At 48.6% G+C, this 27057-nt stretch overlaps 2 protein-coding genes across 10 annotated transcripts in view; one reads left to right on the top strand and one right to left on the bottom strand.

Moving 5' to 3' along the window:
* Positions 1-528: 528 nt before the first annotated feature.
* The window catches only part of JOSD2 (Josephin domain containing 2), a 37319-nt gene continuing 10790 nt past the window's right edge, over positions 529-27057 (bottom strand). For 6 of the 9 annotated variants that reach the window (XR_007952534.1, XR_007952533.1, XM_051990320.1 and 3 more), the window contains 2 exons: positions 2324-2384; positions 529-2023 (listed from right to left, as the gene is read on the bottom strand). Coding sequence is in view for 6 of the 9 variants with exons in the window: in XM_051990320.1 (XP_051846280.1) it covers positions 2371-2384 (14 nt within the window). In the remaining 3 variants the exon portion in view is untranslated. Of the gene's footprint in view, positions 2024-2322; positions 2385-27057 lie in introns of those variants that run through there. The other 3 variants (XR_007952532.1, XM_051990325.1, XM_051990324.1) reach the window with 1 other exon arrangement.
* Positions 1225-2849, top strand: LOC127556840 (uncharacterized). Its single transcript, XM_051990305.1, has 2 exons — positions 1225-2031; positions 2323-2849. Exons 1-2 carry the CDS (start codon positions 1225-1227, stop codon positions 2629-2631), a joined length of 1116 nt encoding a protein of 371 aa, XP_051846265.1. The 3' UTR covers positions 2632-2849.

Consider the following 27057-nt stretch of genomic DNA (forward strand, 5'->3'; position numbering starts at 1 on the left):
CAGCTTTTGGGGCCCCAGCGGGGCCTGACGTGCCTTGGAGGCTTCAGTGAGCTCCACTGAGGGAGTCAGGCTGGAGGAGGCGGGAGGGTCCGGGACCCCAGTCATGTGAGGGCGGGGGCTGTCATGGACTAGATTGCCTGTAGTCAGAAGAAGGGGGATGAGGGGGCTTCTCCCTGGGCCGGGGGCGGCTGCTGTGGCAGAGACCCAAGGGCACCTGCAGGCAAGGGGAGCTTCAGTGCTCGCCAGCGTGGGCCTTGGGAAAGCGGGTGTAAAGCACCCACTGTGTGCAGAGCGCTGCCCTCAAGGACTGGTCGTCCGGGTCTTAAGGAGCCCCAATTTCTGGGGACGTAGGGGTGACAAGGACCCCCTTAGACAGAGCTGGGGCGCCTTAGCCTGCTTGGGCCAGATGACTGGGGGATTGGGTCCCCGAGGGTGGCGGGGACCCTCCTGGGCACCATCGGGGAGGGGGCCAGCGGTCAGCGAGCTCTCCGTGAGGCCCTTGGGCGGACAGAAAACGGTTTCCACAACTTCTGTTGGCAGAGTTCAAAATGTAACGGGAGCATTTATTTATTCACTTGGTGACTTAGTGCGGGAATAAGGGAACTGGGGCAGTGGAAGCTTCATTGGGTTCAGAGTTGGTGCTCGCCGCCGCCCGCTGCCTGCAGATGCTCCCGCGGGGCCGCCCCGTCTGCACAAAGGAGCCGCTCTCCCTGAGCGAGTTCGGGCCCCACCCCGGGTAACTCCTCACCCGGGGCGGTGACGCCCCCCCAGCAGCCCGCGAGCCGGGAGGCCGAGAGACGCCGCAGACCGCGCGCGCGCCCGAGGAGCGCGCCGGGGGTTTGGGGAGGCCGGGAACGTGCCGGGGCTTTGGGGAAGTTGGGGAGGCCGGGAGCGCGCCGGGGCTTTGGGGAGGCCGGGAGCGCGCCGGGGCTTTGGGGAGGCCGGGAACGCGCCGGGGCTTTGGGGAGGCCGGGGGCCGCGTGTCCGCACGGCTTTAGAACTCAGACATTCGGCGCCGGACAGAAGCAGGAGGGGCCCGCCGTGGGCCCGGCCACGTGAACAGAGAAAGCCTCGCCGGTGCTTCGGCTCCGGGCGGCGCGCGCCCCACCCCCTGCTTCTTGCTCCACTGGGTCCAGCCCAACGTGGGCGCTGAGGGGGAGGCCTAGCGAGCAGGAGGCGCTGGGCCGGCGGGGTCTGGGGGAGCTGGCGGCAGCTGTGGCGGGGATGCGTCATCCAAGTCTCTGCCCCAGCAAGGGGTCAGCCACGGACGTTCCCCCTGTGCAGGGTGGGGGCAGGGAAAGGGGCGTGAGGGGCGAGAATATTGGGCTTCTGGGGACAGTGTCAGCCTGCACCTTACAGGGCTTCCGGGGAGGGCTCCGCGCGGGGGGCTTCCCATCAAGGGCTTGTGGGTGTCTAAGGGGGGGCGCAGTTTCAGGTTTCACCAGGAGGTGGAGCTGGACGCCCGAAGTCCCCCTCAGGGATGGAAGCTGGTGCCCTGCTGGGTCAGTGTGGGGAGACTGGGGGAGGGGCTTCCTGGCCCTGCAGTGGCCGGGGCTGTTAATGCTTATCCCGGCCCCACGCTCCTCGTCCGGAGCGCGCGCATCAGGCCGGGGCAGCGGCAGGCCCGCCAGAGAAGTCTCCGGCTCAGTCTGGGCCCGCGGCTGGTGGCCGGGGCTCCTAGTCCTAGGTCTCTCAGGTGGGCACTGTTACTGTCAGCCGCTCTCGGGCCGGCGCTCTCCTCGCCGTCAGCTGCTCTCCGGCCGGCGCTCTCCTCGGGTCAGCTGCTCTCGGGCGGGCGCTCTCCTCGCCGTCAGCCGCTCTCGGGCCAGTGCTCTCCTCGCCGTCAGCCGCTCTCGGGCGGGCGCTCTCCTCGTGGTCAGCTGCTCTCGGGCGGGCGCTCTCCTCGCGGTCAGCTGCTCTCCGGCGGGCGCTCTTTCCCAGGGGGTCCGAGGAGCAGGCCAGCCTGTTAAGGAAGGGGCGTTGGGGGCATCGGTGTCCTGGAGGCTGCTGCGGATCCCAGATGCTTTTTGTCCATCGGAAGAAGAAATGGCCTTTAGTTGGAGAATAGACAACTGGGGGGAGGGGGTTCTTTACCTACAAGGGGTTGGGGGGGAGGCCGTATGGAATGGCCTCTGAACAGGAAGGGATCCTGAGGTCCAGCCTTCCAGGCCATGCAGGAGCCTAGAGAAATGGGCAGCTCAGTTCCTATTTAGGTGGCCCAGACAGGTCCAGGGGAGAAGGCTGTGGGTCCTTGAAAAGCAAGGGAAGGGGAGTGGGGGGGGCACCAGGCAGCCCTTCCCCCCAGCAGGTACTTAGGAATCACCCTTGGTGAGGTTGGGGCTCTGGGGGGCGTCTTCCTTGTCCGCATCCTCACTGATTAGTGACTTCGGCCAGGATCCAAGGCAGGTGTCCCAGGGTGCAAAACAGGCAGAGAAGAGAGACAGAGAGAGGTCAGAAAGGGCCTTCTCCCCTCCTGGTCCAGCCAACCCTGCCAAGAGCCAGTCCCTGACTCAGCCCACCCTGGCCCCTGGGGGCAGCTGGAGGAGGCGAAGCCTTGACCTGCCCCCCAGCCTGACGTCCCCCATCCTGAGCCCCCTCCCAGCCCTGACGTCCCATTCTGAAGGCCTCTAGCTTTGACATCCCCTGTCCTCCCAGCCCTGACACTGCTGTGCAGCCTCCTCCAGCTCTGGCGCTGAGTCTAGCCTCAGCTTGGTGACTGTGGGCCAGTCCCTGCCTTTGTCTGACCCTCGGTCAAACCAAGGGAGTCCGGCTCGGTGGTCCCTTAAGGGCCCTTGTGTTGTGTGGTAGAAAGGGAGGAAGAGGAGAAAGGGAGAAGGAGGAGGAGGAGGAGGAGGAGGAGGAGGAGGAGGAGGAGGAGGAGGAGGAGGAGGAGGAGGAGGAGGAGGAGGCAGCTAGAGGCTCCCTGCTCTGCCCTGCCTTAAGGCTTCTGACTCGCATTCTCCAATGGCTGCCAAGGCATCTGGGCCCGGGTAGGAGGCCAAACTTCCAAAGTGGGAGCAGTTCCCTAAGTCATAGAGAGGGTCAGAGCCCGAGCTCGGACCCAAGTCTCCCAGCTCAGTGTGTTTCTCACCTGGTGAGCATAGGCTAAGAAGGGGGGAGGGGAAGAGGAGAGAGAAAAGGAGAAAAAGGAGAAAGAGGAAAAGAAAAAGAGGAGGAAGAGGAAGAGAAGAAAAAGGAGAAGAAAAGGAACAAGAAAAGGAAGAAGAGAAGAACAAGAAAAAAGAGGATGAGGAGGAGAAGAAAAAGGGGAGGAGGAAGAGAAGAAAAAAAAGAAAAAGAGGAGAGGAGGAGAAGGAAAAGAACAAAGTGGAGGAGAACAAGAAAAAGGAGGGAGAGAAGGTGGAGGAGAAAGGAGGAGGAGGAAGAGAAGGAAAGGAACAGAAGAAAAAGGAAGAGAGAACAAGAAAAAGGAGAAGAGAAGGAAAAGAACAAGGAGGAGGAGGAGGAGGAAGAGAAGGAAAAGGAGGAGGAGAAGAAAAAGGGGAGGAGGAGGAAAAGAAGAAAAAAGAAAAGGAGGAAGAGAAAAAAGAAGAAAAAGGAGGAAGAGAGGAGAACAAGAAAAAGGAGGAGAGGAGAAGAAAAAGAAGAAAGTGGAGAACAATAAAAAGGAGGAGAGAGAAGACAAAGAAGAAGGAGGAAGAGGAAGAGAAGAAAAAAGAAAGAGAAAAAGAAAAGCAGGAACAGAAAAGAATAAGAAAAAAGAGGGGAGAAAGAAGAAAAAGGAGAAAGAAAAGAACAAGGAGGAGGAAGAAAAAGGAAAAGGAGGAGGGGAGACAGAAGAAAAGGCTGAGGAGAAGAGAGGGAGGAGGAAGAGAAGAAAAAGGAGAAGAAGAAAAAGGAGGAGGGAAACAAGAAAAAGGAGGAGGAAGAAAAAGGAAGAGAGAGGAGAACAAGAAAAAGGAGAAGAGGAGGAGGAAGAGAAGAAAAAGGATGAGAAGGAAAAGGACAAGGAGGAGGAAGAGAAGGAGAAGGAGAGGGAAAAAATGAAGAGAGACAGGCGGAGAACAAGAAAAAGGAGGAGGAGGGAAGACAGAAGAAGGGATGAAGAGGAAGAGAGACAGGAGGATGAGAAGAAAAAGGAGGAGGAAGAGAGGAGGAGAAAAACAAGAAAAAATGAGGAAGAAAAAAAGGAAGAGAGAGAGGAGAACAAGAAAAAAGAGGAGGAATGGCAGAAAAAGGATGAGGAGAAGGAAAAGAACAAGAAAAAGGAGGAGAGAGAAGGTGGAGGAAGAGAGATGGAGGAGAACAAAAAAAGGAGAGAGAGAAGGTGGAGGAGGAGGACAAGAAAAAGGAGGAGGAAGAGAGACAGGAGAAGGAAAAGAACAAGGCAGAGGAAGAGGGAAAAGGAGGAGAAGAAGAAAATGAGAAAGAGAGATGGAGAAGGAAGAGGAGGAGAAAAAAGAAGGAAGAGAGACAGAAGGAAAAGGAGGAGGAGAAGAAGAAAAAGGAGGAAGAGACAGATAAAGAGAGGAAGTGTAGAAGAAAACGGGGGACAAGGGAGAGAAGGAGAACAAGAAAAAGGAGGGGGGAGACAAAAGAAAGATGTGAGCAGGAGGAGAGAGACAGGAGGAAGAGAAGAAAAAGAAGAAGAAAAGGAGGAGGGAAACAAAAGGAGGAGGAAGAAAAGAAAAGGAAGAGAAGGGGAACAAAAAAAAGGAGAGGAAACGGAAGAGAAGAAAAAAGGATGAGTATGACAAGAACAAGGAGGAGGAGAACAAGAAAAGAGAGGAGAGAGAAGGTGGAGGAAGAGGAGAAAGGAGGAAGAAGAGAGAAGGAGGAGGAGAGAGAGAAGGTGGAGGAGGAGAAAGGAGGAGAACAAGAAAAAGGAGGAGGAGGAAGAGAGGCAGGGGGAAAAAGAAAACAAGGAGGAAGGAAAAGGAGGAGGAGGAGAAAATGAGAAAGAAAGATGGAGGAAGAGAGAGAAGGAGGGTAAACAGAAGAAAAGGAAAAGGAGGAGGAGAGGAAGAAAAAGGAAGAAGAAACAGAGAGTAGGAAGAGTAGAGGAAAAAAGGAGGAGAAGGAAAAGGACAAGGAAGAGAAGGAGAACAAGGTAAAAGAGGAGGAAAGACAGAAGGAAGGGGTGAGGAAGAGAAGTGACATGGAGGAGGAGAGAGCAGAGGAGGAAAAGAAAAGGAGGAAGAGAGAGAGGAGAACAAAAAGGAAGAGAGGAGGAGGAAGAAAATAAAAAGAATGAAAAGGAAAAGAACAAAAAAAAGGAGGAGAGAGAGAAGGTGGAGGAAGAGGGGAAAGGAGGAAGAAGAGATGGAGTAGAAAAACAAGAAAAAAGAGGAGAGAGGAAAGTGGAGGAAAAGGAGAAGGAGAAAAAGAAAAGGAGGAAGAGAGGAGAAGGAAAAGAACAAGGAGGAAGAAGAGAAGGAAAAGGAGAAGAAAATGAGGAAGAGACACAGGAAGAGGAGAAGAAAAAGGAGGAAGAGATAGAAAGGAGGAAGAGTAGAAGAAAAAGAAGAAGGAAAAGGACAAGGAAAAGAAAGAGAACAAGAAAAAGGAGGAGGAGGAGAGAGACGGGGGAGGAAGAAAAGAATAAAGAGGAAGAAAAAGGAGAAGGAGAAGAAGAAAAAGAGGAAGAGAGGAGAAGGAAAAGAACAAGGAGGAAGAAGAGAAGGAAAAGGAGAAGAAAATGAGGAAGAGACACAGGAAGAGGAGAAGAAAAAGGAGGAAGAGATAGAAAGGAGGAAGAGTAGAAGAAAAAGAAGAAGGAAAAGGACAAGGAAAAGAAAGAGAACAAGAAAAAGGAGGAGGAGGAGAGAGACGGGGGAGGAAGAAAAGAATAAAGAGGAAGAAAAAGGAGAAGAGAAGAAAAAAGAAAAAAAGAGAGACAGAAGGAGGAGGAGGAGAAGAAAAAGGACAAAGAGAAAGATAAAAAGAGAAGGAAGAGTAGAAGAAGAAAAAGGACAAGGAAGAGAAGGAGAACAAGAAAGAGGAGGAGGAGGGGAGACAAAAGGGGTGAGGAAGAGAAGTCAGACAGAGGAGGAAGAGAATAAAAGGAGGAGGAAGAGAGGAGGAGGGAAACAAGAAAAAGAACGAAGAACGAAGACAACAAGAAAAAAGAGGAGGAGGAGGAAGAGAAGACAAAGAATGAGGAGAAGGAGAACAAGAAAAAGAAGGAGAAGAGAGAGAAGGTGGAGAAGGAGAAAGAGGAGAACAAGAAAAAAGGAGGAGGAAGAGAGACAGGAGAAGAAGGAAAAGAACGAGGAAGAAAAAGGAGAAGAAGAAAATAAAGTAGAGAGACAGAAGAAAGAGAAGAAGAAAAAGGACAAGAAAGAAAAGGAGAACAAGAAAAAGGAGAGGAGGAGAAGGAAGAGGAGGAGAAGGAAGAGATTGGGAAGAGGAGAAGAAAGGAGGAAGAGGAGAAAGGAAGAAGAGAGAGGAGAACAAGAAAAAGGAGTAGAGGAAGAGAAGAAAAGGATGAGAAGGAAAAGAACAAAGAGGAGGAGAACAAGAAAAAGGAGGAGAGACAAGGTGGAGGAAGAGGAGAAAGGAAGAAGAGAGAGGAGAAGAACAAGAAAAAGGAGGAGAGACAGAAGGTGGAGGAAGAGGAGAAAGGAAGAAAAAGAGATAGAGGAGGAGGAAGAGAGACAGGAGGAGAAGAAAAAGAACAAGGAGGAAAAGAGACAGGAGGAGGAGGAGAACAAGAAAAAGGAAGAGAAGGAGGGGGAGGAGAAGAAAAGGAAGAAAAAGAGACAGAAGAGAAGAAAAGGAGGAAGAGAGGAAAAGGAAAGGAGGAAGAGACACAAAAAGAGGAGGAAGAATAGAAGAAAAATGAGGAGGAGAATAAGAAAAAGGGGGAGAAGGAAAAAAGGAGGAGAGAGGAGGAGGAGGAAGAGAAGAAAAAGGGAGGAGAGAGAGTAGTTGGAGGAGAAGGAAAAAGAGAAGGAGGAAGAGAGGAAAAGGAAAAGGAAAAGAAGAAAAAGAAGGAAGAGAGATAGAGGAGGAAAAGAAGAAGAAAAAGAAGGAAAAGAACAAGGAAGAGAAGGAAAACAAGAAAAAGGAGAGAGAGAAGGAAGAGATTGGGAAGAGGAGAAGAAAGGAGGAAGAGAGAGATAGGGTGGAAGAGGAGGAAAAGAAAGAAATAACAAGGAGAACAAGAAGAAGGAGAAAGAGGAGACAGGAGAACAAGAAAAAGGAGGAGAGAGCGAGCAGAAGTAGAAGAAGGAAAAGGAGGAAGAGACATAAAGAGAGGAGAAGAAAAAAGGACAAGAAACAGAAGGAAAACAAAAAGGAAGGAGACAGGAGGAGGAGCAAAGAGAAGAAGAAAAAGAAAGGGGAATAGAAGTAAAAGGAGGAGGAGAGACAGAAGGAGGGAGGAGGAGGAGGAAAAGGAGAGAGATGGGAAGAGAGGAGGAAAACAAGGAAAAGGAGGAGAGAAAAGAAGGAAAAGGATAAAAAGAAGAAAAAGGAGAGACAGAAAAGATGAAGGAGAAGGAAGAGACGGAGGAGAAGGAAAAGAAGAAGAAAAAGGAGGAAGAGAGAGATAAGAGAGGAGGAAGTGGGGAAGGAAAAGGACAAGAAGAAGAATAAGAAAAAGGAGGAGTAAGAAAAGGAGACAGGAGGAAGAGGAGGAGAAGGAAGAGGAAGAGCAGTAAAAGAATAACAAGAAAAAAGAGGAGGGGGAGGAAGAGAAGAAAAAAGGACAGGGAAAAGGAGAAGGAGGAGAGAGAGAGGAGAAAGAGAAGGAAAAGGAGGAAAAGGAAAAAGATAAGGAAAAGGAGGAGGAAGAGAAGAAAAAGGAAGAGAGAAACAAGGAGAAGAAGGAAGAAGAGAGACAGGAGGAGAAAAAAAGACAAGAAGGAGAAAAAGAAGAAGGAGAAAGACAAAGGGGAGGAGGAGAGAAGCAGGGATGAAGGGAGGTTAAGGTATTGGTATTATGTGAACTGGTGTCACCTCTGAAATATTTCTTAACGTTACTAATTCCTATTAAAAGAAAAAGAAGGAGAGAGGGAGAGGAAGGGGCAGAGACAGACACAGAGAATAAAGGAGGGAAATGAGAAGAGAGAAGCTTGATCGCCTAGGAGAGGCTCTCTGGAGGCTTGTCACAAGTGGAGAGAAGAGGAAAGAAGGGGGAGGAGAAAGGCCAGAAGGGGAGCATGGGAAGAAAAGGCTGGCACAGGAACAAGAGCCAGCTTCCTCCGACCTGTGCTGCTCTAGGTTTGCTCGAATCCCTCCTTGTTCCCCTTTGACATCCCCCTTTCCCAATTCGTTGAGGCATGTGGAGTCCCATTTCACAGCTGAGAAGACCAGGCCAGAGAAGCGGAGAAAGCTTCCAGTGTCACTGGCTGCTGATGTCCAGGACTCTGGACCCTGCTTCCCTCTGCCTTCCAAGGGAGCTGCCTTTCATCCCTTCCTCAGGCTTTTGGGAACTGGACAGGGCAGTCAAACCTGCCAGTTAAACCCAAGGCAGGGCTCAAGGTAGCTCTGTGTCCACCCCAGGGGGAGCACAGAGCTCTGTGCACAGTAGGTTTGCGGTTGGATGTAGGTGAACAGCAGGAGGGGAGTTAAACAGTAAATACAGAAGAGAGGAGAAAAAAGGGAAGGATGAAAGAAAAAGGGGTGAGAGGGAAAGAAAAATAAGAGAAAAATAGAGAAGGATGGGTAGACAGTGAGGTGAGAAGGTCGTGAGGATAGAGAAGAATGAAGAGAAAGGAGAAGAGCTTGGGGATGGAGTGAGAAGTGGAAGACTGAGCAAGAAAGAAAGAAGGCAATGCGAGGCAAGAGGTGGGTGAGAGACCAGAGAGAAAAGAAAAGCATGAAATGGGAGTTCTGAGGGGAAGAAGGGAAAAAAAGAGAGATAGAAGAAAGGAGGAGAAAAGAGAGGAGAAAATTAGGAGGGCGAAAGGAGAAGGAAGAAGAGGGACAAAGGAGACAAGGAGAAAATAGGGAAATGAAGGATGGGGAGAAGAGAAAAGAGTCAAATACAAGTGAGAGAAAAAGGAAAAGGAGAAGATTAAGAAGGAGGAGGAGAGGAAGAAAAAATGAGAAGAGAAGACCAAAAATAAGAAAGGGAGGGAGGAAGTGAGGAGAAAATAAAGTAGAGGAAGAATGGGATAAGAAAGCAAAAAGAGGGAGAAGGAAGAAAAGTCACTGATGTGGAGCTAAAAGGCACCTTAAATGTCACACAGTCTTAATTCCTTAATTTTATGGAGAAGGAAACTAAGAGAATAGGTCCCCTGAGGGGAAAAGAAGTGGAGAGAGTAAGAAAAGGGAAAAGGAGTAGAAAGGGTTGAGGAAAGGAAGAAGAAATTGAGAGGGAGAAGAAAAAAAAAGGCACAAAGGACAGAAGGAAAAGGGGAAAGTCAATGGCCAGGAGAGGGAGGAGTAAAAAGAGGAGAGGAAAAAAAGATGGAGGTAAGGAAGGAGACCTGAGAAAGGGAGGAAAACAATGTTGAGAACTGAATGGAAGAAGATGCAGACAGTATGGTGGAGCATGAGCTGGGAGAAGGTAAGAGCAAGGAAGATTAAAATGAAGAGAAGCAAAAGATAAAAATTGAGAGAAGGGAGAAAAGAAAGGTAAAGGAAGAAGAAAGTGAGAAGCAGAAAAAAACAGGAGTAACAGACAAAAGGATAGGAAGACAGAAGAGAAGGAAGAGAAAATTTGAAGAGGAAAGGTAGAAAAAAGAATAGGAAGAAAGGAGGAAAAGAAAATTAAGACAGAAAAAAGTGAGGAAAGGAGGAAAATAAGGATAAGTTAAGTGAGGAAGAGAAAAGAAGTGAGAAGAAAGGAAGAGAAAGAAAATGAAGAAAAGGATAAAGAAATGAGTGAGGCAGAAGGGAAAGAAAAGATAGAAAAAGTAAAAGGATGAAGACAAAGAACGGAGAGAGGAAAGAAAGTGAGAAATAAAAGAGAGAGGGGTAAGAGAAAAGGACCAAGACAGGGGAGAGGAAGAAGAAAGAAAGATTAGAAAAGGAAGATGAAAAAAAGAGGGTGAACAAAAGGAAAAGAGAGAAGAAGAAAGGGAGGAAGAAGACAGCGGGAAAATATTAGATAAAGAAAAAGAGAGAGGAAGAAGAAACTGAGTAGAAAATGAGAGGGGTAGAGAAAAGAAGGGGAGGCAGATCTCAACAGAGAAATGGTGAGCTATAGGTGTGGAGAATGAGGCACGAGCAATGTACTGTTGGGATTTTGTTTTTAATTGGGAAATTTTATTCTGGAAAGGTTATTGAGAAAGTGACAGTGATGATAAAAAAGAGAGAAGAGCACTGATACACATTTTAAAGAGGCAAAAAGAAAGAGGGAGAAGTTAGGAAAAGGAAAAGAAAGATGGAAAAGGAAGAAAGGGAAGAAAAGCCTGAAGAGAGAAAAGAAAAGGATGAAGGCAAGGAAATAAGAAAGAGGGGTAAATAAAAAAGGGAGGAAGATGAAAAGGAAGAGAGAAGATTGCTTTGAGTGGGAGTGAAAGAAAAGAAGAGAAGGATAAAGAAGGGAAGGAGGGGGGAAGAAGGCAGATGAGAGTGACCAGCAGAAGAAAATGGAGAGGAGGAAGAGGAGGGGAGAGAGTCAGTGGCACGTGGATGGATGACAGTGAGGGCTATAGACTCCCCTCCTTCAAGCCAGAGGATGACTGTCCACAGTCTCATTGGTCACAACTTGCAGGTTCTTGAGGGAGGAAGGGGGAATGTAAGAGGTGTGGGAGAAAGGGAGATAGAGAAAGGGCAAAAGGTTAGAGTTTGAGGGGGGAAGGAGAGACAAATGTGGGAGAGGACTTACAGAAAAGGAGGAGAGGGGAAACAGAAGAAGAGGAAAGAAAAAAGAGAGGGAGAGATAGGGAAGAGGAAAAGAAAGAACAGAAGAGAGAAAAGGCAAAGAAAAAGGGAGACACTTGGGAGAGAAGAGAAGGAAGAGAAAGTGGGAGACAGAGCAAGGAAGAAATGGAGAGGAGGAAGAGGAGGGGAAGATAATGGGAAGAAAGGGAAGAAAAGCCTGAAGAGAGAAAAGAAAGGAAAGAGAAAAGAAATGAGGGGATTGTGAGGAAGAAAACAATGTGGGAGAGAAAGTAGCGGAGGAGATAAGGAGGAAAAGGAGAGAAACAGAAAAGGAAAATTAGGAACTGTGAGGCAGAAGAAGAGAGAGGACAGGGGAGAGACAGAGAAAGCTGGAGAGAGAAAGAGACCTCAGAGACAAAGGCAAAGACAGAGAAACAGAGATCTGGGGGAGAGGAAGGGACAGAGAAGAGAAGGGGAGAGGTAAAATAAATGGGACAGAGGAAAGAGACAGAAGGGATGAGAAGGGGAAAGTTAGAGGGAATGAGAAATGGAGAAAGTGGAAAAGTGATGGAGGAAGGAGAGAGATAATGAGTGATAGAAGAAAGAAAGAAAGGGAGGAGAGAAGAGACCAAAAATAGGGGGAACAGGAAAGATGTAGAGAGGGAATATGAGAGAGAGAGAGAGAAGAAAAAAGAGAGGGAAGAGATAAAAGGAAGAGAAAGAAGAGACAGAGAAATGGGGGAAGAGAAAGGAAATAGAATGAAAAGTGGAGGAGAGAAAAAGAGAGGGAGAGAAGGGGCAAGAAGAGAGGAGAAAAGGAAAGTGGGAGAGCAAAAAGGAGAGAATAAAAAAGGAATAAGAATAAGGACATAAGGAATAAGGAAAGAGAATGAAGAAAGAGGAGGTAGAGGGAAGAGAGAATGAAAAAAAGGCAGAAAGAGGAATCAAAAATGGGGGAAGAAAAAGGAGATAGGGAAAGGAGAGAAGAGAAAGATCGAAAGTTAGAGGCAAAACAAAGGGTGAGAGAGAAAGGGAGGAGAAGAGAAAAAAGAGACAAAAGGAGAAAATAAGAGAGAGAAAAGAGGAAGAGAGACGGAGGGGAGGAAAGAGTAAAGAGAGGAAGGGAGAAATTTAAGGGGAGAGAGATGGAAATAAAGAGGGAGGGGAGAGATGTAAAGATAAAGGCTAGAGAGGGAGAGAGTATGATAGGAAAGAGAGGAAAAAGAAGAGATTGTGAGAAAGAGAGAAAAAGGGAAAGGGATAGAGAATAAGGGGAGAATGAATAGAGAGGAAGGGAAATGAAAAGAATGAGAAAAGAAAAAGAGGGAAGAAGAAAGAGAGAGAGTGAGTTAGTAAGGAAAAAGATGAAAGGAAGGGAGAGATGGGGAGAGAAAAAGGGAAGAGAGGAAAGAGATAAGAAAGAAGAGGAGAGAGGTGGAGAAAAGAAGATAGTTTAAAGGGAGTGAGTGAGGGAAAAGTGGGAAAATGGAGAGGAGAAAGGCAAGAAAGGTGGAGAGAATCATGGAAGAGAGGAGACAAATAGAGATGAGGAAGTGATAAACAGGACAGGAGAAGAGAAAGAATGAGAGAAAGGAAAGTGGGAAAAGAGGAGGGGAGACGGAAGAAAGACAAAGCGGAGAGAAGACAGACAGAGGGAGATGGAAGAGATAAGATAAGTGGAGAGAGAGTGATAGATGGAAGAGAGATCTACAAGGAGAAGTGAGGAGAGAAGAGAAGGAAGAGACAGGAAAGGAAGGAAGAGAAAGTGGGAGACAGAGCAAGGAAGAAATGGAGAGAAGAGGAATAAAGTGTGTTTGAGAGGAGAAAGAAAAGATAATAAAATGGGGAAGAGAGAGGGGAGAAAAAAGGAAAGAATAGACGGGAGTAAAATTAGAGAGAAGAGAGAGGGAGGGAAAGAGGAAGAGAGGAGGAAAATGAGAGAGGGAAGGAAAGAAAAAGAGGAGGCAAAGGGAGAAAGAAATGGAGAGGAGAGATGGAGGAAGACAGGAGCAGACAGAGGAGGAGAGGGAAAGTTAGAGATGGCATGAGAAAGAGGAAAAGAAAGAACAGAAGAGAGAAAAGGCAAAGAAAAAGGGAGACACTTGGGAGAGAAGAGAAAGAGGTAAAGAGAGGGGGAAAGATGACATAGAGAAGTGGGAGGAGCAGCGTGAGGGAGAGAAAGGGAAAGGAAGAGAGAAGTGGAAAGAAAGGCATAGAGGAGGGAGAGATAGGGAAGAGGAAAAGAAAGAAGGAAAGAAAAGAAAGGAAAGAGAAAGAAAGAGGAGGGGAAGATAATGGGAAGAAAGGGAAAGAGAAAAACAACAAGGGAAAGATGGAGTGACAGATGGAGAAAGTGAAAAAGAGATGGAGAGAGAAGAAAGAGGGAAAAGGAGTGAAAGACAGGTGAAAAGGTGCAGAGAGAGGGAGAGGAGAGGAGAGGGAGGGGACAAAGAAACAGAGTGGAAAGAAAAGAGAAAGTGAGGAGAGAAATGGAGAAATTTAGAGTGACAGGTGGAGAGAAAGGTTAGAGAGGGAGGGAGTGTGATAGGAAAGAGGAGAGGAAGAAGAGAGGAAAGAAGATTGTGAGGGAAAGAGAAGCAAGGGAAAAGGAGTAAATATAAAGGGGAGGGAAGAACAGGTAGAGAGGAAAAGGAAGTAGAGAAAATGAGAAGGAAAGAATAAGAGGGAAGCAAAAAGTTAGGAAGGAAGGGAGAGGTGGAAAGAGAAAGGGGGAAAAGAGTAAAAATAAGAAGGGACAGGAGGGGGGAAAGGAAGATAGTTTAAAGTGAGTAAGAAAAAGTAGGAAAGAGATAGAGGGGAGAAAGGCAAGACAGGCAGACAAGAGTCATGAAGGACAGGAGACAAATAAAGAAGAGAGGGAGGGATAAATGAGGAAGGAGAAGAGATGGAGAGAAGAAGAGGGAGAAGGTGACAATAAGGGAAAGGAAAGTGGGGAAAGGGTAGAGAGAGGAAAGAGTAGAAACAGGAGAGCGTGTGAGTGAGGAAAAATGAAAAGAGGGAGAGGATGCAGCAAAACAGGGAAGAGAGGAGAATAGGGGAAAAGGAGGGATAGAGGGGAATAAAATTAAATGTGAGAGAAAAGAGAGAGGGAGGGAAAGGGGAACAGAGGAGGAAAATGAGAGAGGGAAGGAAAGAGAAAAGAGGAGGCAAAGGGAAAAGAGAAAGGAGAAAGAAATGGAGACGAGAGATGGAGGGAGACAGGAGCAGACAGGAGGAGAAGGAAAGTTAGAGATGGCATGAGAAAGAGGAAAGGAAAGAGTGGAAGAGAGAAAAGGCAAAGAAAAAGGGAGACACATGGGAGAGAAGAGAAAGGGGTAAAGAGAGGGGGGAAGGTGACATAGAGAAGTGGGAGGAGCAGTGTGAGGGAGAGAAAGGGAAAGGAAGAGAGAAGTGGAAAAAAAGGCATAGAGGAGGATGAGACAGGGAAGAGGAAAAGGAAAGGAAAGATAGGAGAAAAAAAGATGAGGGGAAGAGAATGGAGAGACAGGGAGAGAGAAAAAACAGCAAGGGAAAGTTGGAGGGACAGAGGAGAAAGTGAAAATGAGATGGAGAGAGAGGAGGGAAAAAGGGAAAAGGAGTGAGACAGGAGAAAAGGTGCAGAGAGAGAGAGAGGAGAGGAGAGGGAGGGGACAAAGAAACAGACAGAGTGGGAAGAAAAGAGAAAGTGAGGAGAGAAATGGAGAAATTTAGAGAGAGAAGACATAGAGGGGAGTAAAATTGTGAGAGAGAAGAGAGAGGGAGGGAAAGGGGAAAGAGGGGAAAGTGAAAAAAGATGATGGAGGAGGGAGAAAGTGCAACGAGAGAGTTGAGAGGTGGGGAGAGAGTTATGGAGAGGTAAGGAGAAGGGAGGAAGTAGAAAAGCATGAGGGAGGGGGAGGGGAGAGAGGGACAGAAAAGGGAAAGAAGAGAGGAGACAGAAAAACAGAGAAGAAAAGAGACAAAAATAGGGAAGAGAGAAAGGTAGAAGGTAGAGGTAGTGAGAGAGGGAGAGGAAAAAGACGGGGAGAAGAGAGGAAAGAGATAACAGGGAGATAGATGGGGGGACAAAGTAGATAGAGAAGAGGAAAGGGAAAATTAGAGGAGTGAGTGAGACAGAGCAAAGAAGAGAGTGGAGAGAGAAAGGGAGAAGAGCAGAGGGCAGAGAAAATGAGAGAAGACGAATGGAGAGAAAAGGGTAGAGGAGGAAGAGAGACTAATAGGGAAGAAATGGAAAGGGGAAGGGGAAAAGTGACAGTAAGGGAGCAAGGGAGAGAGGGAGTCAAAAGGAAGGGAAGGGAAGATGGGGAAAGAAGAGGGAAAGAGAGCAGAGAGCAAGTGTAAGTACAGGGGAGAGGAGAGAGGAAGATGGAGAAGAGAAGGGGGTTGAGAGAAAGCAAAGGAGAGGGGAGAGAATAAGAGTGAAAGAGGGCAAATGAGCAGGGAGGAAAGAAGGAAGTGGGGGGAGAAGAGAGGGAAAGAAAGAGAGAAGCAGAGAAGGAAAATTAGAAAGGCAGTGAAAGAGTCAGAGGAGGGGAGGGAGAGGGGAGAGAAGTGAAAAATCGGAGGGAGGGAGAGGGAAAAGTGAGAAAGGGAAGGAGGGAAGAATAGAGAAGTGGGAGGAGCAGCGTGAGGGAGAGAAAGGGAAAGGAAGAGAGAAGTGGAAAGAAAGGCATAGAGGAGGGAGAGATAGGGAAGAGGAAAAGAAAGAGAGAAAAGAAAGGAAAGAGAAAGAAAGAGGAGGGGAAGACAGGAGCAGACAGGAGGAGAGGGAAAGTTAGAGATGGCGTGAGAAAGAGGAAAGGAAAGAGTGGAAGAGAGAAAAGGCAAAGAAAAAGGGAGACACTTGGGAGAGAAGAAAAAGAGGTAAAGAGAGGGGGGAAAGATGACATAGAGAAGTGGGAAGAGCAGAGTGAGGGAGAGGAAGGGAAAGGAAGAGAGAAGTGGAAAGACAGGCATAGAGAGAGGGACAGAAAAGGGAAAGAAGAGAGGAGACAGAAAAACAGAAGAAAAGAGACAAAAATAGCGAAGAGAGAAATAAAGGTAGAAGGTAGAGGTAGTGAGAGAGAGGGAGAGGAAAAAGACGGGGAGAAAAGAGGAAAGAGATAACAGGGAGATAGAGGGGGGGACAAAGGAGATAGAGAAGAGGAAAGGGAAAATTAGAGGAGTGAGACAGCAAAGAAGAAAGTGGGGAGAGAAGAGAGAACAGGGAGATAGATGGGGGGACAAACATGTAGAAAGAGGAGGGAGAGTAGAGAAGGGGAAGAAAGGGTGGGGGTGGAGAGGAGTAAAGTTATAAGGAATGAGAGAGGAAAAGAGAGGGAGAGAGGAAAGGCCAGAAAGTTAGAGATGGCATGAGAAGAGGAAAGGAAAGAGTGGAAGAGAGAAAAGGCAAAGAAAAAGGGAGACACTTGGGAGAGAAGAGAAAGGGGTAAAGAGAGGGGGGAAGGTGACATAGAGAAGTGGGAGGAGCAGTGTGAGGGAGAGAAAGGGAAAGGAAGAGAGAAGTGGAAAAAAAGGCATAGAGGAGGGAGAGGAGAAGAGGCTGGGGAAAAGGAAAAGGAAAGTTTAGAGTGAAGAGAGTCAGAAAAAGGAGGGGGAGAGAGGAGACAGAAAAGGGGGTGAGAGGAAAAAGGAGACAGAAAAGGGGGTGTGGAAAGGGCGAAAGTTAGAGGGAGGGAGAGAAGTGAAAATGAGATGGAGAGAGAGGAGGGAAAAAGGGAAAAGGAGTGAGACAGCAAAGAAGAAAGTGGGGAGAGAAAGAGAGAACAGGGAGATAGAAGGGGGGACAAAGGAGATAGAGAAGAGGAAAGGAAGAGAGAGAAAGAGGAGGGAGAGATAGGGAAGAGGAAAAGAAAGAGAGAAGCAGAGAAGGAAAATTAGAAAGGCAGTGAAAGAGTCAGAGGAGGGGAGGGAGAGAAGTGAAAAATCGGAGGGAGGGAGAGAAGTGAAAAATCGGAGGGAGGGAGAGGGAAAAGTGAGAAAGGGAAGGAGGGAAGAATAGAGAAGTGGGAAGAGCAGAGTGAGGGAGAGGAAGGGAAAGGAAGAGAGAAGTGGAAAGAAAGGCATAGAGGAGGGAGAGGAGAGAGGGACAGAAAAGGGAAAGAAGAGAGGAGACAGAAAAACAGAGAAGAAAAGAGACAAAAATAGGGAAGAGAGAAAGGTAGAAGGTAGAGGTAGTGAGAGAGGGAGAGGAAAAAGACGGGGAGAAGAGAGGAAAGAGATAACAGGGAGATAGATGGGGGACAAACATGTAGAAAGAGGAGGGAGAGGAGAAAGGGAAAATTAGAGGAGTGAGACAGCAAAGAAGAAAGTGGGGAGAGAAAGAGAGAGGGAGAGACAGAGACAGAGAAAGAGAAAAAGAAGGGGGACCAACATGTAGAAAGAGGAGGGAGAGGAGAGAGGGAAAGAGAGGGAGAGAAGAAAGGCCAGAAAGTTAGAGAGGAAGGGAGAGAGGAGAGAGGGAAAGAAGGGAGAGAGGAGAGAGGGAAAGAAGGGAGAGAGGAGAGAGGGAAAGAAGGGAGAGAGGAGAGAGGGAAAGAAGGGAGAGAGAAGAGACAGAAAGAGAAAAACAGAGGGGGACGGAGGAAAGGGAGAAGGTGAGAAACAGAGGAGAGAGAGGGAGAGGAAAAAGGGAAATATGGGAGAGTAAGAAAAGAAGAGAGGGAAGGAGAAAAGGAAAGGATGAAGAGAGAGAAGAGACAGAAAGACAGAAAAGGAGATAGGGTGGAGAAGAAAAGGTAAAGGGAGGAAAAGAAAATGGAGGGAAAGACGGAAACTTAGAGAGGGAAAGAGAGGGAGAGAGGAAAGGCCAGAAAGTTAGAGAGGAAGGGAGAGAGGAGAGAGGGAAAGAAGGGAGAGAGAAGAGACAACATTGGGAAGAGACGTGGAGAGAGAGGAGAAAGAAAGGGGAAGTTGGAGGGAGGGGGAAAGTGGAGAGTGAATGGAGGACGAAAAGAGAAGAGGAAAGGGCAGAGGGGAGGGAGAAAGTGGAAGAGACGGAAAGGGAGAAAGGTGAAGAGAATGAAGGAAATAGGAGAAGAGTAGAGGGAAAGGAGCAAGTGAGAAAGAGAGAAGGAAAGAATTAGAAAAGGATAGAAAAAGGAGAGTATTAGAGGAGAAAGGGAAGTGAGAGAATGAGAGTAAACAAGAGAAAGAAAGAGAGAAGGAAAGAATTAGAAAAGGATAGAAAAAGGAGAGTATTAGAGGAGAAAGGGAAGTGAGAGAATGAGAGTAAACAAGAGAAAGAAAGAGAGTAAGGGCAGGGTGAGAGAGTAAGGAGAAAGAGAGAGGAAACAGCAAAGGGGGAAAATTAGAGATCGAGTGAGTCGTAGGAAGAGAGGCAGAGAAAGGGAAAAGAATTAGAACAGAAAAGAGAGATGGGGAGAGAAAAGGGGGAAGAAATGAAGGCCAGATAGAGGGGAAGGAGGAAAGTTGAGAGGGAGCAAGCGATGGAGGTAAGAAAGGGAAAGCTCAAAGAGGGAGGTGGAAAAAGGGAGGCAGAAGGAAAGCAAGGCAAAGAGAAGGAGAGTAGAAGAGAGAAAATGAGGGGAAAGGGGGAATGAGAAGAGGGGAGAGGAAAAAGGGAAATATGGGAGAGTAAGAAAAGAAGAGAGGGAAGGAGAAAAGGAAAGGATGAAGAGAGAGAAGAGACAGAAAGACAGAAAAGGAGATAGGGTGGAGAAGAAAAGGTAAAGGGAGGAAAAGAAAATGGAGGGAAAGACGGAAACTTAGAGAGGGAAAGAGAAAGAAAGGGGAGAGAAGAAAAAGAGGTAAAGAGAGGGGGGAAAGATGACATAGAGAAGTGGGAAGAGCAGAGTGAGGGAGAGGAAGGGAAAGGAAGAGAGAAGTGGAAAGACAGGCATAGAGAGAGGGACAGAAAAGGGAAAGAAGAGAGGAGACAGAAAAACAGAGAAGAAAAGAGACAAAAATAGGGAAGAGAGAAGGTAGAAGGTAGAGATAGTGAGAGAGAGGGAGAGGAAAAAGACGGGGAGAAAAGAGGAAAGAGATAACAGGGAGATAGAAGGGGGGACAAAGGAGATAGAGAAGAGGAAAGGGAAAATTAGAGGAGTGAGACAGCAAAGAAGAAAGTGGGGAGAGAAAGAGAGAACAGGGAGATAGATGGGGGACAAACATGTAGAAAGAGGAGGGAGAGTAGAGAAGGGGAAGAAAGGGTGGGGGTGGAGAGGAGTAAAGTTATAAGGAATGAGAGAGGAAAAGAGAGGAGAGAGAAAGGCCAGAAAGTTAGAGAGGAAGGGAGAGAGGAGAGAGGGAAAGAAGGGAGAGAGAAGAGACAAAATTGGGAAACAGAAGAGACAAAATTGGGAAGAGCCGTGGAGAGAGAGGAGAAAGAAAGGGGAAGTTGGAGGGAGGGGAAAAGTGGAGAGTGAATGGAGGACGAAAAGAGAAGAGGAAAGGGCAGAGGGGAGGGAGAAAGTGGAAGAGACGGAAAGGGAGAAAGGTGAAGAGAATGAAGGAAATAGGAGAGAAGAGGGGAAAGGAGGGACCAACATGTGGAGTTTTTTGGGGGGGGTTCAACTGCGGCTGATCAGGGTCCGGCACCTCGGGGCTGGACTCTAACTCTTCCTCTGGGCTAACTCAGTCCTGCTTAGCTCCCAGAGCCCGGCCCAGGCCGTGGGCAGAGTCTCCCAGGTCACACTGTCAATTCTAAGTTCTGCAGGAGCCCCTGAGAGTGTCCTCGTGTGGCTCTTTCTGGCTATCTTGTGAGTGCTTGGCCCCCGTGAGTTCTTCATGAAAGTCTTTTCCGGGCAAGGGGCTCGCCCCGTGTGGCCAGCCCAATGGAGCTGCGCTCTCCCCAGGGAGCTGGAATGCTGGGTAATTCAGTTCCGGAAGGGATCCAAGTGTCTGGTAGTGCCAGCGCTAGGGGAAAGAAGGGGAGGGGAAGAGAGGAAGAAGAAAGGAAAGTAAGATTAAGAGAAAGGAGGAAAGAGAGTGAGAAAGGGGAGAGAAGAAAGAAGAGAGAGAAAAGGGAGAGAGGAGACAGAATTAAGAGAGTGAAAAGAAAGGAAAAAGGAGACAGAAAGGAAAGGCAGAGAGAGGAAAGAGACAGACAACAGAGAGGAGATAAAAATGAGGATGAGGAAGGAGACCATCAAAAGGGGAAAGAAAGGAGAGATAGAAAGGTATGGAAAGTGGGAAGGTGGGATAGAGGGAAAGAGGAAGAGGGATATGGAAGAGGGAGAAGAGAAAATGAAAGATGGAGGAAGAAAGAGAAGAAGAGGGAAGGAGAAAAAAAGGAGTGTGGATAGTAGGGAGGAAAGAGTTTCGAGAAGAGAGGATGGAGAAGAGGGGAGGAAGTTAAAGTTAGGGAAATAAGGAGAAAGGGAAAAAAGAGTGAGAGGAAAGAGAAAGAAAGAACTGCACAAGAAGGGAGGGGGAAGGAGAGAGAACAGAAAGCGGGAAGAAAGAAGAGAGAGAAAAGGGAGAGAGGAGACAGAAGGGATGGAAAGGGGAACATTAGTGGGAAGAGAACATTAGAAGGAGAGAAAGGAGAGGAAAAGAGAAAGTAGAAGAGAAAACAAGGACGAGGGAAGGAAGGGTAAAGTAAGAGATTAAGAGAAAGAGAAGGAGGGAGAAAGGGGAGAGATGGAAGGGAAGAAAAGAAGGGGAATGAAAGGAGAGAAGGGAGGGAAGAAGAAGGAAAAGAAGGAGGAGAAAGAAGAGAGAAGGGAAAACGGAAAAAGTGGAAGATAGCTTCCTATCAGTTCCAGAGAAAAAGATGTTCCCCTCTCCCCTTCTCCCCTCCTCCCCTCCCCCCCCCCCCCCCCCCCCCCCCGATTAAACTCATGGCCTCTAATCTCCCACCGGACACCTAAATCTCGCTCGGACTTCCGCTACCTCTCTCAGCTTCCTTTCCCTTCTCATGGGAGGCCTGGAGAGTGGAGCACCCTACTCCTCCCAGCGCCCTTCTCATGGAGGGCAGAGCCTGGACTTTCCCACTGCATCCCTTGCTCTGACTCCTTTCAATCCCTGCTACTCTCCCCCATAAACTCCCTGGGGGCACCTCAGCATAACAATGTCTGGCACTTAGTAGGTGCTTAATATTGAGTGGATTGGATTGGAAAGCAAAGAGAGAGTGGGGAGGAGGAAAGCAAAAGATTAAAAGGGAGGCAGAGAGAAAGAGAAAGAAAAAGGAGAGAAACACAGAAAAGGGAAGAAAGGAGACAAAGGAGAGGGAGAGGAAAGAAAGGTGAGAGACTGAGGAGAAGAGAAAGACAGAAAGAAGGGGGAAAGAAAGGAAGATGAAAAGAAAGGGACAAAGAAGGAAAGGAAGATAAGGCAGAAAAGGAGGGAGAGGGAAGAGTGGGTAGAGAGAGAGGGGAGAAGAAAGACAACAGTGAGAGTGAAAGTTATTAGAGGGAAAGAGGGGAGGAAGGAAAATGAGGGGAAAGGAGAGAAGAGAGAGAAAGAGGGAAATGAGAAAGAAAAGACAGAGAGGAGAGGGGAGATAGGAGATGGAGAGATAGAGAAAGTGAAAGGGGAAGGAGAGAAAGTGGAAGAGAAGCAAGGGAGGGAGAGATAGAAAGTGAGAGTAATGTTGCAGTGAGACAGTGGGAAAGAAAGGAAAGGAATAAAGGGGATAAGGAAATTAAGGGAGAGAGAACAAGGAGAAAAAAAGGAGAAGGGAGATGAGATAAGGAAGACAGAGGGAGAGAGAAAACGGGAAGAAGAGAAAGAGAGGGAAGAATGTAGAGGAAGAGAAAAGTAGGGAAAGGAGAGGGACAGAGAATGGAGAATGAGAGGAAGGGAGGGAGGTGGAAGAAGAAAGGAAAGGGAAAATTAGGGAAAGTGGCAGAAGGAGGGAGAGAGGTGAAGAAAAGGAGAGAGAAGACATGAAAAACAAGGGAGAAGAAGCAGAAAAAGAGGAGTGAGAAGGAGTAGGGGGAGTGAGAGTGAAAAGAAAGTAAAGGGAGAAAGTGGGAGAGGAAGGGAAAGTAAGAGATCAAGAGAGGGAAAGTTAGAAAGGGAGAAAGGAGAGAAAAAAGGCCAAGAGGTGAGAGAGAAGAGAGGGAAAGATGATAACAGAAGGGGGCGTGGAGAGGAGTACAGTTAAAGGGAGTAAGAAAGAGGGGAATAGAGGAAATGAGGGGGAGAGAGGAGGAAAGTGAGAGAGGGAAAGAGAGGGAGAGAAGAAAGGCCAGAAAGTTAGAGAGGAAGGGAGGGAGGTGGAAGAAGAAAGGAAAGGGAAAATTAGGGAAAGTGGCAGAAGGAGGGAGAGAGGTGAAGAAAAGGAGAGAGAAGACATGAAAAACAAGGGAGAAGAAGCAGAAAAAGACGAGTGAGAAGGAGTAGGGGGAGTGAGAGTGAAAAGAAAGTAAAGGGAGAAAGTGGGAGAGGAAGGGAAAGTAAGAGATCAAGAGAGGGAAAGTTAGAAAGGGAGAAAGGAGAGAAGAGAGAGAAAGAGGGAAATGAGAAAGAAAAGACAGAGAGGAGAGGGGAGATAGGAGATGGAGAGATAGAGAAAGTGAAAGGGGAAGGAGAGAAAGGAGAGAAAAAAGGCCAAGAGGTGAGAGAGAAGAGAGGGAAAGTTAGAAAGGGAGAAAGGAGAGAAACACAGAAAAGGGAAGAAAGGAGAGAAGGGAGGGAAGAAGAAGGAAAAGAAGGAGGAGAAAGAAGAAGAGAAAAATAAGAGATCCAGAAAGGGAAATTTAGAGAGAAAGAGAAAGAAAGGAGAGAAGAGAGAGAAAGAGGGAAATGAGAAAGAAAAGACAGAGAGGAGAGGGGAGATAGGAGATGGAGAGATAGAGAAAGTGAAAGGGGAAGGAGAGAAAGGAGAGAAAAAAGGCCAAGAGGTGAGAGAGAAGAGAGGGAAAGTTAGAAAGGGAGAAAGGAGAGAAACACAGAAAAGGGAAGAAAGGAGACAAAGGAGAGGGAGAGGAAAGAAAGGTGAGAGACTGAGGAGGAAGAGAAAGACAGAAAGAAGGGGGAAAGAAAGGAGAGAAGAGAGAGAAAAGGGAGAGATGGAAGGGAAGAAAAGAAGGGGAATGAAAGGAGAGAAGGGAGGGAAGAAGAAGGAAAAGAAGGAGGAGAAAGAAGAAGAGAAAAATAAGGGAGAGGAGACAGAAGGGATGGAAAGGGGAACATTAGTGGGAAGAGAACATTAGAAGGAGAGAAAGGAGAGAAAAAAGGCCAAGAGGTGAGAGAGAAGAGAGGGAAAGTTAGAAAGGGAGAAAGGAGAGAAGGGAGGGAAGAAGAAGGAAAAGAAGGAGGAGAAAGAAGAAGAGAAAAATAAGGGAGAGGAGACAGAAGGGATGGAAAGGGGAACATTAGTGGGAAGAGAACATTAGAAGGAGAGAAAGTGGGAGAGAAAGTGGGAGAGGAAGGGAAAGTAAGAGATCAAGAGAGGGAAAGTTAGAAAGGGAGAAAGGAGAGAAGAGAGAGAAAGAGGGAAATGAGAAAGAAAAGACAGAGAGGAGAGGGGAGATAGGAGATGGAGAGATAGAGAAAGTGAAAGGGGAAGGAGAGAAAGGAGAGAAGGGAGGGAAGAAGAAGGAAAAGAAGGAGGAGAAAGAAGAAGAGAAAAATAAGGGAGAGGAGACAGAATTAAGAGAGTGAAAAGAAAGAAAAAAAGGAGATGGAGAGGGAAAAGTTAAAGTGAAAGAAAAAGAGAGGGAGAGAGAGAAAGTAGAAGAGAAGGTAAGGGAGGAAGAAAATAGAGGAAAAATAAGAGATCCAGAAAGGGAAATTTAGAGAGAAAGAGAAAGAAAGGAGAGAAACACAGAAAAGGGAAGAAAGGAGACAAAGGAGAGGGAGAGGAAAGAAAGGTGAGAGACTGAGGAGGAAGAGAAAGACAGAAAGAAGGGGGAAAGAAAGGAGAGAAACACAGAAAAGGGAAGAAAGGAGACAAAGGAGAGGGAGAGGAAAGAAAGGTGAGAGACTGAGGAGGAAGAGAAAGACAGAAAGAAGGGGGAAAGAAAGGAAGATGAAAAGAAAGGGACAAAGAAGGAAAGGAAGATAAGGCAGAAAAGGAGGGAGAGGGAAGAGTGGGTAGAGAGAGAGGGGAGAAGAAAGACAACAGTGAGAGTGAAAGTTATTAGAGGGAAAGAGGGGAGGAAGGAAAATGAGGGAAAGAAGAGAAAGGAGAGAAGAGAGAGACAAAGAGGGAAATGAGAAAGAAAAGACAGAGAGGAGAGGGGAGAAAAGAGATGGAGAGATAGAGAAAGTGAAAGGGGAAGGAGAGAAAGTGGGAGAGAAAGTGGAAGAGAAGCAAGGGAGGGAGAGATAGAAAGTGAGAGTAATGTTGCAGTGAGACAGTGGGAAAGAAAGGAAAGGAATAAAGGGGATAAGGAAATTAAGGGAGAGAGAACAAGGAGAAAAAAAAGGAGAAGGGAGATAAGGAAGACAGAGGGAGAGAGAGAACGGGAAGAAGAGAAAGAGAGGGAAGAATGTAGAGGAAGAGAAAAGTAGGGAAAGGAGAGGGACAGAGAATGGAGAATGAGAGGAAGGGAGGGAGGTGGAAGAAGAAAGGAAAGGGAAAATTAGGGAAAGTGGCAGAAGGAGGGAGAGAGGTGAAGAAAAGGAGAGAGAAGACATGAAAAACAAGGGAGAAGAAGCAGAAAAAGACGAGTGAGAAGGAGTAGGGGGAGTGAGAGTGAAAGAAAGTAAAGGGAGAAAGTGGGAGAGGAAGGGAAAGTAAGAGATCAAGAGAGGGAAAGTTAGAAAGGGAGAAAGGAGAGAAAAAAGGCCAAGAGGTGAGAGAGAAGAGAGGGAAAGATGATAACAGAAGGGGGCGTGGAGAGGAGTACAGTTAAAGGGAGTAAGAAAGAGGGGAATAGAGGAAATGAGGGGGAGAGAGGAGGAAAGTGAGAGAGGGAAAGAAAGTCAGAGAAAAGGCAAAGTGGGAGTGGGAGAAGGGAGGAGAAGAGAGAATGCAAGGAGAGGGGAGGAGAGAGGGACAGTTAAAGAGGGAGAGACAGGAAAGGGGGGAGAAAAGAGATGGGGTAAGGAGAGAGTGAAGAAAAGAGAAAAGGACAAAGGAGAGAGAGGCAGCCAGTGGGAAACTAAAGCCCAGGAGGTAGAAAGGGTGTGCTTGAATGCCCACTCGCTCCCTCCTTTTTCCCACCCCAGTCCCTACCTCCTCCTGTGGGTCCCGATTCTTTCCATCTCTTTCCTCATTCTTTCCATTGTGCAATTCCCCTATCCTCTGTATTCTCTTCCTCTCTCCCCCTCTCCATTTCTCTCTCCTTCCCTCTTTCTCTCCTCCCTCCTGTTTCTCTCCCCCTCCCTCCTTCCCTCTTTCTCCCCCAGTTTCTCTTCCTCTCTCCCCCTCTCCTTTCTTGCTCTCCCTCCCCTCTCTTTCTTTCTCTCCCTCTCCTCCCTCCCACTCTCCATTTCTCTCTCCTTCCCTCTTTCTCTCCTCCCTCCCACTCTCCATTTCTCCCTCCTTTCCTCTCTCCCCCTCCCTCCTTCCCTCTTTCTCTCCTCCCTCCCACTCTCCATTTCTCCCTCCTTTCCTCTCTCCCCTCTCCATTTCTCCCTCCCTGCCTTTTCCCCTCCAGTTTCTCTTCCCCTCCCTTTCTTTCTATCTCCCTTCCATTTCTCCCTCCCCCTCCTCCTTCCCTTTCTCCCTCCCTGTCTCTTTCTCCCCCAGTTTCTCTTCCCCTCTCTCCCCCTCCCTCTTTCGCTCTCCCCCTCCCCCTCTCCATTTCTCTCTCCTTCCCTCTTTCTCCCCTCTTCATTTCTCCCTCGCTGTCTTTCTCTCCCCCATCCCCCTTTGGTTTTAAGACTTCCCAGGTACTTTTCTCACAAGGCCCATAGGAGGGAGGGGGTAGGATCTGGGGCCTGGGATTTTGGGGGGACAGGGAGCTAGGGAGATCATCTGGCAGCACAGGGAGGGTGCTATCTTCTCTGCTCGGCTCCCACCCGTGAGATGATTGAGTGGCCCCCTCCCCCAGCAAGGCGGGGGTCCAAGGCAGCCCTCCAGGCCATCTTCCTGGGCTCGCCCCTCCCCTACAAGTGGGCCTGTGAAGGTTCCCCAGCCCGGCGTTCTTTGGGAGGCTGGGGTGAGAAGGCAAGAAAAGGAATTGGGGAGAGAGACAGAGATGGAGAGAGAGATGAAGAGATAGAGAGACAGAGACAAAGAGGGAGAGACAGAGGGAGACAGAGGGAGACAGAGGGAGAGACAGAGAAAGGAGCTCCATCCCTGCCGGGAACCGGGCCCGTGGCCCATGAACCTCCCCCTCCCACCAGCCCTCGCCCCGGGACTCAAGACACTGAGACACAGACAGAGACAGAGAAAGGAGCTCCATCCCTGCCGGGAACCGGGCCCGTGGCCCATGAACCTCCCCCTCCCACCAGCCCTCGCCCCGGGACTCAAGACACTGAGACACAGACAGAGACAGAGAAAGGAGCTCCATCCCTGCCGGGAACCGGGCCCGTGGCCCATGAACCTCCCCCTCCCACCAGCCCTCGCCCCGGGACTCAAGACACTGAGACACAGACAGAGACAGAGAAAGGAGCTCCATCCCTGCCGGGAACCGGGCCCGTGGCCCATGAACCTCCCCCTCCCACCAGCCCTCGCCCCGGGACTCAAGACACTGAGACACAGACAGAGACAGAGAAAGGAGCTCCATCCCTGCCGGGAACCGGGCCCGTGGCCCATGAACCTCCCCCTCCCACCAGCCCTCGCCCCGGGACTCAAGACACTGAGACACAGACAGAGACAGAGAAAGGAGCTCCATCCCTGCCGGGAACCGGGCCCGTGGCCCATGAACCTCCCCCTCCCACCAGCCCTCGCCCCGGGACTCAAGACACTGAGACACAGACAGAGACAGAGGCAAAGGAGAGAAGAGGTGGGGGGAGAGTCTGACAGAGGAGGGCAAGAGAAGAGAGAGAGGTGAGATAGAGAGAGGGAGAGACAGAGAAAGGAGCTCCATCCCTGCCGGGAACCGGGCCCGTGGCCCATGAACCTCCCCCTCCCACCAGCCCTCGCCCCGGGACTCAAGACACTGAGACACAGACAGAGACAGAGAAAGGAGCTCCATCCCTGCCGGGAACCGGGCCCGTGGCCCATGAACCTCCCCCTCCCACCAGCCCTCGCCCCGGGACTCAAGACACTGAGACACAGACAGAGACAGGGAGAGAGACAGAGAAAGGGAAATGGAGAGAGAGACAGAGAAAGAAAGAGACAAGAGAGAGAGGGAGAGACAGAAAGAGGGAGAGAGAGACAGAGACAGAGAAAGGGAAATGGAGAGGGAGAGACAGAGGGAGAGACAGAGAAAGGAGCTCCATCCCTGCCGGGAACCGGGCCCGTGGCCCATGAACCTCCCCCTCCCACCAGCCCTCGCCCCGGGACTCAAG

This window comes from Antechinus flavipes, chromosome 3 (assembly GCF_016432865.1).
Source record: "Antechinus flavipes isolate AdamAnt ecotype Samford, QLD, Australia chromosome 3, AdamAnt_v2, whole genome shotgun sequence".
NCBI lineage: Eukaryota > Metazoa > Chordata > Mammalia > Dasyuromorphia > Dasyuridae > Antechinus > Antechinus flavipes.